Genomic DNA, 13984 nt, shown 5'->3' with positions numbered 1-13984 from the left:
CGGTCGCGATGCGGGAGGGCAGTTGCGCGCCGCTTTTACACGCTCCCTCTCAATAACAATAATGCTAAACAGACAACTACTGCGCCTAAAGGTGTTTTTATTCGCTGTAAATGACGAAACGCCCTCCCCCAGCCCAGCCCCTCCCTCAGGGGGCAGTGGCGCAGCGTGACGCGCCGGCGCTGTGCCCTCCTTCCCGCCCTCTGCCCTCCCCTCTCTTTCCCGCCCTGCCGCCGGGCGGTGCTTGGTGCCATGCGGCGCTGCGCGGGGCAGGCGGGCGACGCGCAGGTAGAGCCCCGTTGGAGGGCGGGCTCTGCCTGAGGGGCTGCGGGGAAGGGCTGTGCTTCCCTGTGCGCGCAGCGACTTGTCGCAGCTGGATGTTGTAGTGCGGGAGGCGTTGGGCGAAGAAAGAAATCCTGGCTTTTGTGTGGAGGGAGCATGAGGGTCTGTGGTTTACGGGGGGGGGGGGGGGCTTTGTAATTTTGAGCTTGCTAAACTGTATTTCTGTCTTTCCTGTTTGTCTGACTGGAAGTGTTCACCTGGTGCTCCTCTATGGAGTCCTGTTGCGGCGTATGTCCTCTGTATGCTTTTGAGACTAAAATGAGGTTTTTCTCTGTGAATTGTGTAGTGTGGTGGGGCTAGGTTGTGCTAACTTTCCCATAAAGGCTTCCTAAATACAACTGCAAGTTAAGTACCTTCTTCCATGTCTTTATTGATGGTGAGTGGAGTTAAATCCAGTTATTGACTGGTTGCTAGTGGAGTTCCCAGGGGTCAGTGCTGGGGACAGCCTCGTTTTATATCTTTATTGATGATCTGGATGAAGGAATCAAATGCACCCTTAGTAAGTTTGCAGATGATATCAAGCTGCGAGGAAGTGTCAGTCTGCCTGGGGGTAGGAAGGCCCTACAGAGGGATCTGGACAGGCTGGATAGCTGGGCTGAAGCCAATGGGATCAAGTGCCGGGTCCTTTACTTCTGTAACAACCACCCCAGGCAATACTTCAGCCTGGGGCAGAGTGGCTGGAAGACTGTTCTCAGGAAAAAAGATCTGGGGATGTTAGTTGGCAGCCAGCTGAAAGTGAGCCACCTGTGTGCCCAGGTGGCCAAGAAGGACAACAGCATCCTAAATTGTATCAGAAATAGTGTAGCCAGCAGGAGCAGGGAAGTGTGTCCCCCTGTACTCAGCTCTGGTGAGGTCGCACCTTCATGCTGTGTTCAGTTTTGGGGCCCCTGTATGGGAACTGTTGAATCACGGCCTGAACCTCTGATTGACCACCTGAGGCGAGTGCTGAGTCAGCTGCAGGGGCACAGGTGAACGCAATTTCACCTCAGTGACCAGAAAGGGGTGGAGCCAGGCTTCCTACACCCCATTTAAGGGCTGACTCCCAAGGAGGAAGGATCTCTATCTGGAGATCACTCCTCTTGGAGCCCTTTCGTGAGCCTAGGACATGGGTAAGATCTTTATTTCATTTCTCCTTTGTAACGCGATAATCTCTCTGGTCCCATACCTGTATACCTGTTTGCCATACAGGCCCCTCACTACAAGAAAGACATCAAGGCTCTGGAGCGTGTCCAGAGAAGGGCAATGGAGTTGTAAGGGGTCTGAAGCACAACTCTTATGGGGAGCGGCCGAGGGAACTGGGATTGTTCAGTCTGGAGAAGAGGAGGCTCCGGGGAGACCTTATTACTCTCTACAATCACCTGAAAGCAGGATGTGGCAAGGTGGGGGTCAGCCTCTTCTCCCACATAACAGTGATAGGACGAGAGGGAATGGCTTCAAGCTGTGCCAGGGCAGGTTCATTGTGGATATTAGGAAGATTTTCTTCTCAGAAGGAGTGGTGAGGCAGTAGTACAGGTTGCCTCGGGAGGTGGTGAAGTCATTGTCTCTGGAAGTATTCAAGGGAAGGGTAGTCGTAGCACTGAGGGACATGGTCATTGGGCATGGTGATGATGGGCTGATGGTTGGACTAGGTGATCTTAGTGGTCTTTTACAACCTTAATAAATCTGTGATTCCATAATGACCTCAGTTTGTTACGAATAGCTGGACTTGAGATGGCTGTGGGGATGGCTTTGTGCCTTTAGCTGATGATTTCTTGTATTCTGTATTACACTCATCTGTCTGAAAGAAGGTGATATAGTACAGAAAGGATTCTGATATCTCAGGTCTGCACCATTCCCTAAAATTTAAACTGCTTGGAAATGTCATTTTTGCTTTACTAATGACCTAGTACCCTTCCATGTTTTAGTCAAAGGAAGCTGAACCTTTTTCTATGTCAGTGTGTAGCATCTTCAAGATGCAGCAGTGTGCATACCAAAATACGTCAGAAAATGGAGTTGGGTAGTTTATTATACAGAAAACTTTGGTATCATTTTAAAATCAATGCACATTCTCTTGGACTGTGCAATTGAAGTTATTTCATAGCAGTATCTTGGCACAAGAGGAAATTAGTAAATACATTTCATAGAATCATTTTGCTTAGAAGAGACCCTTAAAGGTCATCTAGTAAAACTTCCATGCAATGAACAGGGACCCCTACAGCTACATTGGGTTGCTCAGAGATGGTCCAGCCTAACCTTAAGCCTCTCGAGGGATGAGGCATCCACCTCCTCTCTTCTTCTTGTGTTGACTTGGGATTTAATGACTTTTATGTGGGATTGGATTGCAAATAGCTTTTGCTTCTCACAAAAGGTAAATTATTCTGAAAAAAAGACAAAAAAGAAAACCTTTCTAAATGACTGAGGATCTTGCAAATATTTGAGTTAATTAAAAAATGGAGTTACAGTGTATGTTTTACAACAGTTCCTAAACAATAGCTTTGCATACGTATACCTGTTCCCATTTTCAGACGTGTGAATGTTTATTTTTACAGCTTTCTGAGGTACACTGCACACATTTTAGGTGAAAAAAACAGATGTAAAGAGATGATATGATTTGCTTTAGGCCAGAGTGGCAAAAATTAGATTACACTCGAAGACTTTCTGTCCCAGTGACTCGTTTTCAATTATTACTCAATAGTTCTCTTAAAACAAGGTTATGAATTTCTGAATTGATGCAGTGCAGAGCAGTATTGTTGAGAGAAAGGACGCAAGCAGAAGAGTACTTCAAAGCAGTGACAGTGTCGTTTTTCTGGGGATTTTTGCTTTTATGTTGCTGGTGGTTTTGTTTTGTTTTCCATTTCAGAAGGATGAAACCAACGAGGACTTTGTTCAAGTTAGAAGGAGGGATTTGGAAAGGCTGACGACCGAGGTTATGCAACTGCGGGATTTCTTACCCAAGGTACTCGATGGTGATATTGTGTGGACCTTCCAGAAACTGGATGCTATTGAATCAAGTGAGTGATGCTATGTTGCAAGCTGAGATAGTTTCTGCCAAAACTATTCAGTGCAAGCTGTTCTGCCCATATGAGTGGTTGTAGAGTTTGAGGCATGCTGGGTTTAACTGTGATGTTTAGACTGCTTTGGTAATTTAATGTTTTTGCAATGGAGAAAATTAGAAACCACATTAGAAATAATTAGGCTTACGTCAAATTAATCTTTAAGAATATTTTGCTGTGGACAATACAGTTCAGACTGTGGGAGAAGCTGTATCAGGAAAAAAAGCGACTCTTCTTTGAGGGAATGGGAAAGTATTCTGTTTTTCAAAATATCTCTTAAAGTGATCAGCAAAAGAGCAGGTAAAAAAAAAAAACAACCTGTGGTTAGGAAGCTAAATTTGAAGGAATGGGTAATAGCTTTGTGCTTAATAGGTTTAGCTTTGAAAACAGCCATTCTACCTTGAGTTTGAGTCAGGTGTTTACTTCTTCTCTGTGAGACTTTCTCTTGATGAATACCCAAGAAGCTGAGTAAAAGAAGGTCTACTTAGCAAATCCCTGCCTCCTGGTGTGAGTGTCTGCATAATTTCTGGTCTACAAAGCCTTCTGGATTGAGACCTTGATGTATAATCTTTTAACATTCTTTGAGACTTTGACCCAGATGGTGGAGGCTGAGATTGTGGTCTAGCCTCAAATAAATGTATTGCGGCACAAAGAGAAGCAGGGCTTCGGGGTCCTGCGCCAGAATGCTGGCTGTGTTGGTTAAGATAGATATGAAACCACTTTTCATAGGATCCTTCGGTTCTAAGTTGCTTTCCTGCTAGAAGTACAGTAGAATACCTAGAAAGCATAATGACTCAAACATTCGTGTTCTCCAGAAGTTACCACTTTTCAGAATAACATTCTAGGCTTTACAGCTTGCTGCAATTGCTGGCAGAACCTCTGTGCTAATACTTCTATTCTTTTTTTCCTCCAAAGAAAGTCTAAGACACAGGCTCAAGGACTCTCTCTGATACCAAATATTGTATTGGGGTGGAGTTTCCAGCAGTCTCCATCGCCTGTTCTTTGGAAGGCTTCTTGCATGCCATCAAGTACCAATACAGATAAGGAGGCTGTATCATCTCCTGCTGCCACTTAAAATGTCATCCATGTCACAAGAAGTGATGTAAGATCTGGAAATGGTCTATGCTATTGCACGGTATCAAGGACTATTGCCTGTTGGTTTAAGCTTGCAACTTTCTCAACTCGCCTTCTTTTACATGATTTTATCAGTGCTCAGCTGCAAAATTTCTCTTATGCTCCTTGTGCCAGGCACCCAGGTGACATTGTCAGAGCATTCTAGCTGCAGGTTTGTGTTGTTGACACGCTGATCTCAGGACTTTCTTCCAAATGTTTTGCTGGCTTGCTGTTACTCTGTATGCACTTTGGAGTAATCGCTGAAGTCAATCTTTAAATTATCTTGTGTGCATCCCCTCAAAGGAGACTTCCAATTAATGTGGTGGCTTGATTACTTATTCAGGCTTTTGCTACTGTTTTTTCTCTGCAGCAAAACATGTCAAGTGGTGATTTTTACTACTCCATTCTGCTCTCACTTCTGTAGCAGCAACAGCATGGAATAAGGTATGCTGAGAGGAAGCTGAGGAACACACTGCTCACAAAAATGAGATGTCACAGGGACACCATTGCAGCTGTTGGCAGTCCTCTGTCTTAAAATAGTGAGCTGTCTGGTTCTGGTCTTTAAGTAAGGTCTGTGGATGTTGGTGTGTGAAGCTTACAGGACTCTTCTGGCAGCTGCTTGAGATGGTTTTCCATACAAGACTCACAGAGGCCTGTGGCTATTCTGTACACCTAGGCTTTCAGCAACTATCACGTTTTTCTAGGTAGTGTAAACATCAATTGGTTTATAATCTGGATTATAGCCAGAGACTTTAAACACCTCTTGTTTGTTCAGTTGTGAGACTGATGACATCTTGAATAGCTTCAGAAAGCTCTGAGATCATCATATTTATCATTTGCATAGCTAGATCAGTTGGATACCTGTTTGCTATGGGAATAGCCCACTGGTGGTATCCAAGATCTGAACTGACAACAATACAGCTGACACTACATTTGTGCTGGTGTTGGAGTCTTCGCTAAGGCTTTTTCCAGCATCATTTTCTGTTTCAGAAAGAAAGGTCTGTTTTCTTCTTACTGCCCTATTCAGGAAGAGCGTTTGGCTCCTGGAACCTTAGAAAGATAGATTCAGCAAGGTTTCTGAATGATTATACACCTATTCAGCAAGATGTAGCCCACTGTATATAACATTGATCTAGTCAGTAAAATTGGAATCCCATCACTTGTTGGCATTCATTATAGTTGTACTCAGTTCTCCACTTTCAAGAGTGTTGAGTTTAGATCTCTCTTCTAGAAAATACCCTGGCATGACCTATAGCACAGAGGAGAATGAGCCCACTAGAATTGTATGCTATTTCTTCTGTCATGCTGAGTGTCTCCTGTTTTTAAGTATGCTGTTGCTCTCAGGGAAGAATGTCACTTCTTCCCGGAGTCAGATTTAGTATTGCAGTGGTAATGTTACATATTTCCTGTTTGTATAGGGATGTCATTTTGTATCTTTTTGCTCATCCAAGTTGATAGTGAACACTGCTTCTTCGCTTGTTTAAGGCAGACAGTCTGAACCTCAGGATTTTAGTCTCAAGAAGGAGGGAGCTTTCTTACCACTGAGATGGGACTTGCAGACAGCGGGAGAATCTGTCAGGCTTCCTCTGTGCTGACAGGACTGCACTTTGCAGGGAGTGAGTAGCACAGCTGTGATGCTTAACGTCAGAAACAATATCTGGTGCTCATTCAACTGCCAGATGTCAAGGGATTGTCAAGTGTTGGGACTGGTGCATCCAACCTTGAATTCACTTCAGGGCACGCCTGGAAGATTTGACTGGACGCAACAAGGGGAGTTTCCAGGAATGAAGCATAGCTGGAAGTAGGTTTCTTTTCATCAGCTTACGGTACTACCATTTTTTTCCCTTATAGGGTGGACCTAATATTAGTTTCCTTTGACATAAGCCATCACAATACCTTTCAGCTGAATACTTCTCCTTTTATCTGGAAGTCTTCAAAAGACAGCACGTAGTGCTTCATATACAGATGGTAGTTAATACCATTCCCTTTCTCCTGGCTCAGTCTTGGTTCCAGGAAGTCTAGCAGTGAGATGTGCAGTGTCTTCATATGCCTCCTGGCACTGCCTATACTATACTCAGGGTGGATCCATCTCATCAAGGGATGGAGGTGATTCTTTTCACTCTGGAGTGAAAAGCTTGCATTGAGAGAGCGCTTCACTGGGAGTTGGTTTCAGTGTGTGTGCCTACCTGGCAAGGATGAAGAGGTTCTTGGTCTGCCATTGATAAGCAGAGTATGCCCTCCTTGGACTCTGTCTTTATGTTATAGAATCATAGAGTATCCTGAGTTGGAAGGGACCCATAAGGATCATCACGTGGAGCTATACATCTAGTAAGTATATATATATATGTATATATATATATATGTGTGTATATATATATACACATATGTACATATATATGTACACGTATGTGTATATGTACATACATGTGTATATATATATACATATATAGGCACAATACATATATATACTTACGAGATGTATAGTAAGTATATATAAACACAATAGTTGTCCCCAAAAAATCCTTCAAAGTTTTTTTTCTTAAACAGGCATCAGGATCTTGTAATATTTGTAATATAATACTGTAATTATTATTGCATTATTACGTAATTATTGATATATTGAATTATTTTTAAATACATTATTAAAATAATGTAAAATGTAATATTTGAGACCTGATTTCCAGGCTCTAAACTAAAGCACCTGAATTGCAGCATGAAATACATGTGTGTTAGACATATCATGATAAATCAGGCTCAGTTTTAAGGGAATCCCTGGTGAATTGGGTTATCACTGGCACTGTTTAAATGGCTTATAATGCTTTATGCACATTAATGTAAAATATTTGAGGTAGTTGCATGAAATTCCTATTATCCACACAATTGGTGCGTTGTACATTGAAACAGTCACTTTTGAATGACGTTGGTGTTCTTTTTCTTCCATTTTCGCTGTATTTCCTGAATTCTGAAGGCAGCAGACAGAAAACAAAATAGAACCCTGGGTGCATTTAAAAAAATCCCTGGGGTGCTCAATTCCAGAATAGTATCTTCTCAGCACACGCTATTTAATCACAGAATCACAGAGTGGCCTGGGTTGAAAAGGACCACAATGGCCATCTCGTTTCGACCCCCCTGCTATGTGCAGGGTCGCCAACCAGCAGACCAGGCTGCCCAGAGCCACATCCAGCCTGGCCTCGAATGCCTCCAGGGATGGGGCATCCACAGCCTCCTTGGGCAAATAGGGGATGACTGGAAACACCCCTGTTTTAAATCAGAAGTACCATACGTTTAGGGTTGTTTTTTTTTTCTTTAAATCCCTTTAAAAACGTGGCAAATTGGTAAATACCGGTTTGGCCACTAGGAGGTAGTCTAACACAAGCAGATGTTCAACGTGTCTCATGAATACTGTGTTTAGTGGATTCATTTTTCTTTAGTGCAAGCCAGTTGGCTGTAACTTATTATTTCATTTATCTAATTTATTTTGTCACAGGCGTGGAGAAAAAGGAGGAGGAAATAGAGCAGCTGAAAATGGATTGTGAGCACTTCAGAGCCCGCCTGGAAGCAGCCCAGGCAGATTGCATGAGGGAGAAGAAGGTACATTTGCCATCAGGATAGTCAGATCTGTATGCTTAAGTTTTGGGAACGGAAGTGGAAGCAAGTGGTTTTCTACGTTTGTGTCATAGAAAACATCCTCAGCCTAGAAACCAGGCTCTTTCTGGTCTTTGTAATGTTAAAATCAGCCATTAGCTTTGTTTAAGTATATAGTAAAGTGCTGAAGTAGGACATTGGGTGTTCAGGAAGGTTGTGGTGTAGATGGCATTGAAAAGGTACTTTACAACATCCATTCTTTTCAATTCAGTGCAAACATAGCATATTTTCAGTGAGGAAAACAGAAGGTAACGTAAGCAACACAGCGTGCAAAATGATGCTGGCTTCTCCTGTGGTTTGCTTTAAGCTGTATACCTGTATTTAGTTTTAGGTTCTTTCGCAGTGTACCGCTTGATCTAGTTTGCCACGTACAGCTGTGAGTTGAGACAGAATTACAGGGCTGCTTTTGCTATGTCAGTACAGTATTTAGTGACTATAAAAGGGAAATTCTTAACAATGCGGGGATAACGAAGACCACGATCTCTCAGATCTTATTAGATTCCAAAAGACTTCACAGAAGGTTACATAGTTGTGAATCAGTGGTGATTATTCACTGCAAAAACTCACTTGCTTGGAAGTATCAACTTAGCAGGAGCTCATTTTGCTGGGGTTCTGCAGTTAGGATCTGCCACGTGGAGAGTTGTACAAAGACAGATGAGTCTACAGAAGTTATAAACAAGTGGAAACTTGGGACTTGCAGTTTTGGGCATGTCTGTGTGGACAAGTCATTCTGGTGTGAAGTTTAGGATGAATGTAGTATCTGTGTGGGTGACAGCTCACATGTTGGAATAGCTGTCTGTTTGGGTACTTTTCTATCTGCTGGGGTAGCTATTGCAGTTTTGCTGTGCTTAGTTGTTTAGGCTGAAATCTCAGTAGGATTGAATAGTGTTGCTGCTTTAGATACTAACTAAGTGGGACCCATCTTGTCCCACTTAATCACAGAATCACAGAGTGGCCTGGGTTGAAAAGAACCACAATGGCCATCTCGTTTCAACCCCCCTGCTGTGTGCAGGGTCACCAACCAGCAGACCAGGCTGCCCAGAGCCACATCCAGCCTATACATATTAATATTAAATAAATGAATGGAAAGTGACTTAGGTTAGTGATTTCTTTTGGATGAAACTTTTAGTTAAAGCACGGGTAGTTAACTAAGAATTGTTGGTGTTTTGGCGATCCTAATCAAAGCTCTTTGTATCTTTGCTGTTGTGCATTGTACACCAGATGCTTAAATGGCTTCTGTTGCTTGTCACAAAAGTATATGCCCCATCCCTGGAGGCATTCAAGGCCAGGCTGGATGTGGCTCTGGGCAGCCTGGTCTGGTGGCTGGCAACCCTGCACATAGCAGAGGGTTGAAACTCGATGGTCATTGTGGTCCTTTTCAACCCAGGCCATTCTATGGTTCTGCATTTGAGTGGATAGTGCTTATGTATACAGGGAAGTCCTTTAGCTCTTTGGGATGAAAGAAGATGGTGTATACGTGTGTGGGTGTTTTTTTCCTGTTAATGACTTTGCATGGTATTTTTCATTTGCTTGCTGTTCTGTGTGTCATTGCATATAGTTCCAGAATTATTTACATATTTATTTTCTGAAGGAAAAGGAAATGATTCACTGAAACAAACGATAAAAATGCCTTTTCTGGCTGAGCAGTGCCCCTTTCTTAGGGGACCACAAATCAACATTCTGTTTTCCTAAATTGCTTTGCAGTGCTGCATCACTGATGAGGGAATTGCATTGCTTCCTGAACCTGAACAAAACCTGAAGTATGCATGTTATTCTTGGCTAATGCCTCCTTTGTCTGTCTTTTTGCAGTTAGGTGCTTAGGCACTACTGTATTCCTGTGCCTTGACCATTTCCTGAAGGTGGTGGTGTTGCATAACAGTGATTGCTTCATGATGTGAACTCTCAGGAGTGTCTCTCTTCCAGGTTGTTTGCTTTCAGGCTCCATTTATCTTCCTGGCTCCTGAATGCTCTGTTTTGTTTTCTTTGCTTCATACCTTTGGTCTGATATTGTATTTATCTGTGCACAACTGTGGCATTTCTTGTGGCTTTGCATCCTTGTTGGGGGATCCAGCCGTGTGGTGTGGCAGAGCTTTGTCTTGCTATTTAGCATTAGCATCCCCATGCAAAATGCCAATAAAACACATTAAAATATACGTTTATCTATGGACAGTACAGGGAAAAAAAAAAGGGACAGTATAGGAGATGGGCGGAAAGATGCTTGTGGACATTTTGTTGATGAGGTGGCAGGATAGTCGAGAATTCCAGCAGTGAGTTATGTAAAAGGGAAAATTTGGCTAACTCACCTGAAAATGATCAGAGAATTAAGAAATGAGACAGTTTTCGTGACACTTCATGCCTAGGACATTGGCAGCAAGGTTCAGTCTTTCACATGTATTAAACCATAAGGTGAGGGAAACTATGGAAAGAAAATATACGTGTCAGTCTGCTTGGTAGATTTCATTTGAACATTCCAAATCCTTCCCTGTGTGTTCCATTAGCAGCATGATAAAGCAGCTCAGTTCTGGCTGTCAGATGTGATCCAGGGGGCTAGGCAGGTGATTGATGATAAGCAGACAAACAACCTTGTACTGGTTGATTCTACGTTACATAAATTTTTCGGCGACTTTACCTTTCTATTCTTTCCAAACTGAAGGCAAAATATTGAGGCAAGCCTCTGAAATGGCAAGATAGGTACTTTAAAGTCTCGATGGGAATATACGCTTAAAGGTTGTGTTGCATTTACTTACTTTGCAAATTGACATTGAAAAGATGCCTTCTAATTCCCCAGACTTCATCCTGATGAGCAGATAAACAGGGGAGAGTGGGCTGAGGATGTTTTCTGTGCTGAATCTGAAAATCACGTGCCCCCCAAATGGGCAGAGCAAGATCCTTCTGTTATTTTTGTCATCATATGATCTGTGGTTCTCTCTCTTAATCCCTGAGTTAATATCAGTTTTCTTGACAGGCCCTCATCTTTCCCTGCAGCACTAATACCACCCCTCAGCACTACCAGGGAGTTCCCACCCAGCTGGCAGACTGTTGTATCCCAGCCTCCATCTCGCTGTCAGCACTAGCTTGAAGCTGAGAAATGCAGCAGTTCTGCTATACCTGTGGCAGTTTGTGGGAAGCCAATGAGACATAGAATCATACGTAATCTTGTTACATCTTTTGGCAAGCTTCCTGTCTTATTGGAAAGAAGTACTGGCAGATTGAGACCGAGTCCTGGTTGTGTTGAACTGCTCCTTTCTTTCTTCAGCTCTATGGCAAGGACCACTGAGCACCTCCCTCAGCTGCTGGATACACAATGGAATGTGGGCTTTTTTCTGGTCCAAAGTATGAAAGGCACTTCGAACTTCAGGCTTGTTTTTCTAGGGACTCTTATTTTGCCACTGCTTTTCAGGAATATGCCAGTTGAAAGAAGTTGGAAGAACCAACAGGGATAGCCAACAACTCTCCCACAGTAAGGAAGGCAGCCCATTTTTGAAAAACAAAAGAACCCTCCCTTCCTGTAAGATGTTCCTGGTATCTTTTGTAAAGTGGCTGGAAAGGCTGGCTTCTGATGCTGAAATCTCTTCCCTCTCTGAGATACATAGCTATTTGCTTAGGATGAGTAGGCTTTCTTATCAGACTTCTCTAGGTGCCGCTCAGTCTCGATGGGTCACTTGGCCTGCCCTTGTGGACAGGCTTCTGGTTACTGTCAGCCTAAGTGATATGTTTACTACTTGGATGTAGCTCAGGAGAGAAGGTTCATATTCAGTGCAGTGAATTTGTTCCCCCTACCCCACACACATCCTTCCATGTATATAACTGTGGCATTTCTTATTCTGTCCTGTAGCCTAGAAACATCTGGGCTGTCATGAAGTGCAACCCAAATTTCTTTGTGTCATTTCAGGAGAAACTAGACCTCCGGCAGCACCTGCATGAGGCCAAGCAGCAGCTCCTGCAGCAAGCAGAGTATTGCACAGAAATGGGTGCAGCTGTCTGCACCTTGTTGTGGGGTGTATCTAACAACGAGGAGGCTGTTAAAACCATTCTAGGAGGAGTAAGTATGGCAGGTGAATACTTACGGGTGGTAATGCTGGTAGATGTTTAAAGTAAGGACCTCGTTTTGTTACACATTTTAACATGGGAATATATTTCAGAAATAAATTGGACAACGAAGGTGTTTCCTGATTTGAATATTCTTTAGGAAACATCCGTGTTCTTATAAGAAGAGCAGGAGGTATTAAATGCTATGCAGTAATTAAATTTTATGTTAGCAAGTAAGGGTTACTCCTTACCTGTTGTCTGCCATGTGCAGTTAAACTGGAAGCAAGGCTACAGCTAGCATGACGTTATCAAGCAGCAATTCCCATGCCAGCATAAAGTTTGGAGGAGCTATTTCCATGAAAGGAGGACACATTCATCAGTTCTCTGCTCCTTTGAATCCTTACCCCATTACAGTCTTTGTGCTGCCTTAATATTTGCACGAGTCCTGGAAGTTCAGAGGGTGTAGCTGTTTCAAATTTAGTGGATCTTAATAAATCTTCAGTGTTAAACATGAGCAGGTAGCTTACTAAAAAAAACAGCAGCCACAACAACAAATAAACCAACAAATAACAAAACCCACACAAAAACCCATCAACTATAGGCAGTGTTAGTGTTATACAAGTATAATTTCACTGCAGCTGATGGAATTAGGAGGAATCAAAAGAACGAGCCTGGTAAAAACGTAATTCTGGTCTTCTCAAAGCTGACATGAGAGGGAGTTGTATTGAAGCTGAGTAAACTGATGTCACACTTTCTCTTGGTTTTTCAGCAATGTGATACCTTTCAGTGACACCTTTTGATCATTCAAGACCCAAAGTACAAAAAACTGATAGGTGGACACGTACTGCAAAGCTCACCCATAGCTATAAAACCAGTATAAAACCACATTCTATAACTGTATATAGAATGTAACTGTCTAACTGTATAGTTAACTGTATAGACTGTAAGAGCAGATCATCATTTAGTGACTAGCCATTGTTATTTGACTTGTGGAATGGTATTGAAAGGGCACACTTCCCACAAAGAAAACACTAGCAGTACTGTATGTGACCACGTTCTATAAGATGAGAGTGAAGTTAGTAGAAGCCTTGTTGAAAACAGTCTTAAATAGGAAAAGTCAAATAGTATTAAGTAAAAAGCGGAATTGATACACTGACCATTTGTGTAAAAAGCCTAACTATGAAGATGCAATTCTTGTATTTCTAAGTTTATTTGAAATTCCTAGCAATCATTAGAGCCCACTGAACTGCTGCATTTCTGGTGAGGGTCATAGAAACATTTTTGGGCATAATTTTCTTGCAGTGGTGCACATAAAATGATAAGGTTTGCACCAAGGCTACTGTGAATTACATAAATGGATTGCATGGCATTGTATCAACCACGGATTACAACTGGCAGTGAGTCATGTTATTAAAGGATGATGGAGAATTGTCATACAAAGTTTTTGGCTTGGGTTATTTTTGGACGAGCTGTGCAGCTTGTAGTACCTTCTCAGGGGAAGATGCTATGAACTACAAAAATGCATGAGAACATGAAGAGCGCTTTCAAACTATTGCTCATATTTAACTGTGTGGGGAAGGGTGGCATCAATTCAAAATAACTTTATGCCTTAGGGAACAATGCTCAGCTTTTTCGATCACTGCACGGATATAGAAGTGGTTCTTTTATATAGCTCTGTAATGTAGATTGACTGATATGATATTTGTGACTAATAAAGCATTCATGTCGATGCGGGTTGGGCAAGTCAAAACTTGAGCAGCAAATTTCAAGTGTAACATGAATAGCTTGCAAGGCAGTGGGAGAGAGGCTCCTAGCATTTCTGCTGT

The 13984-nt window shown here is 42.6% G+C and overlaps 1 protein-coding gene across 8 annotated transcripts in view; it reads left to right on the top strand.

Annotated features, from left to right (window-relative positions):
- Positions 1 to 13984, top strand: part of HSF2BP (heat shock transcription factor 2 binding protein) — a 38738-nt gene that overhangs the window by 1434 nt on the left and 23320 nt on the right. For 5 of the 8 annotated variants that reach the window (XR_001470631.4, XM_040652657.2, XM_015300830.4 and 2 more), the window contains exons 1-4: positions 227 to 285; positions 3179 to 3329; positions 7972 to 8075; positions 12022 to 12171. Coding sequence is in view for 7 of the 8 variants with exons in the window: in XM_040652657.2 (XP_040508591.1) it covers positions 250 to 285; positions 3179 to 3329; positions 7972 to 8075; positions 12022 to 12171 (441 nt within the window). In the remaining variant the exon portion in view is untranslated. Of the gene's footprint in view, positions 1 to 226; positions 442 to 3178; positions 3330 to 7971; positions 8076 to 12021; positions 12172 to 13984 lie in introns of those variants that run through there. The other 3 variants (XM_025145706.3, XM_025145711.3, XM_025145717.2) reach the window with 3 other exon arrangements.

Source organism: Gallus gallus, chromosome 1 (genome assembly GCF_016699485.2).
Source record: "Gallus gallus isolate bGalGal1 chromosome 1, bGalGal1.mat.broiler.GRCg7b, whole genome shotgun sequence".
Lineage (NCBI taxonomy): Eukaryota > Metazoa > Chordata > Aves > Galliformes > Phasianidae > Gallus > Gallus gallus.
This window is presented reverse-complemented; position numbering and strand designations above follow the sequence as displayed.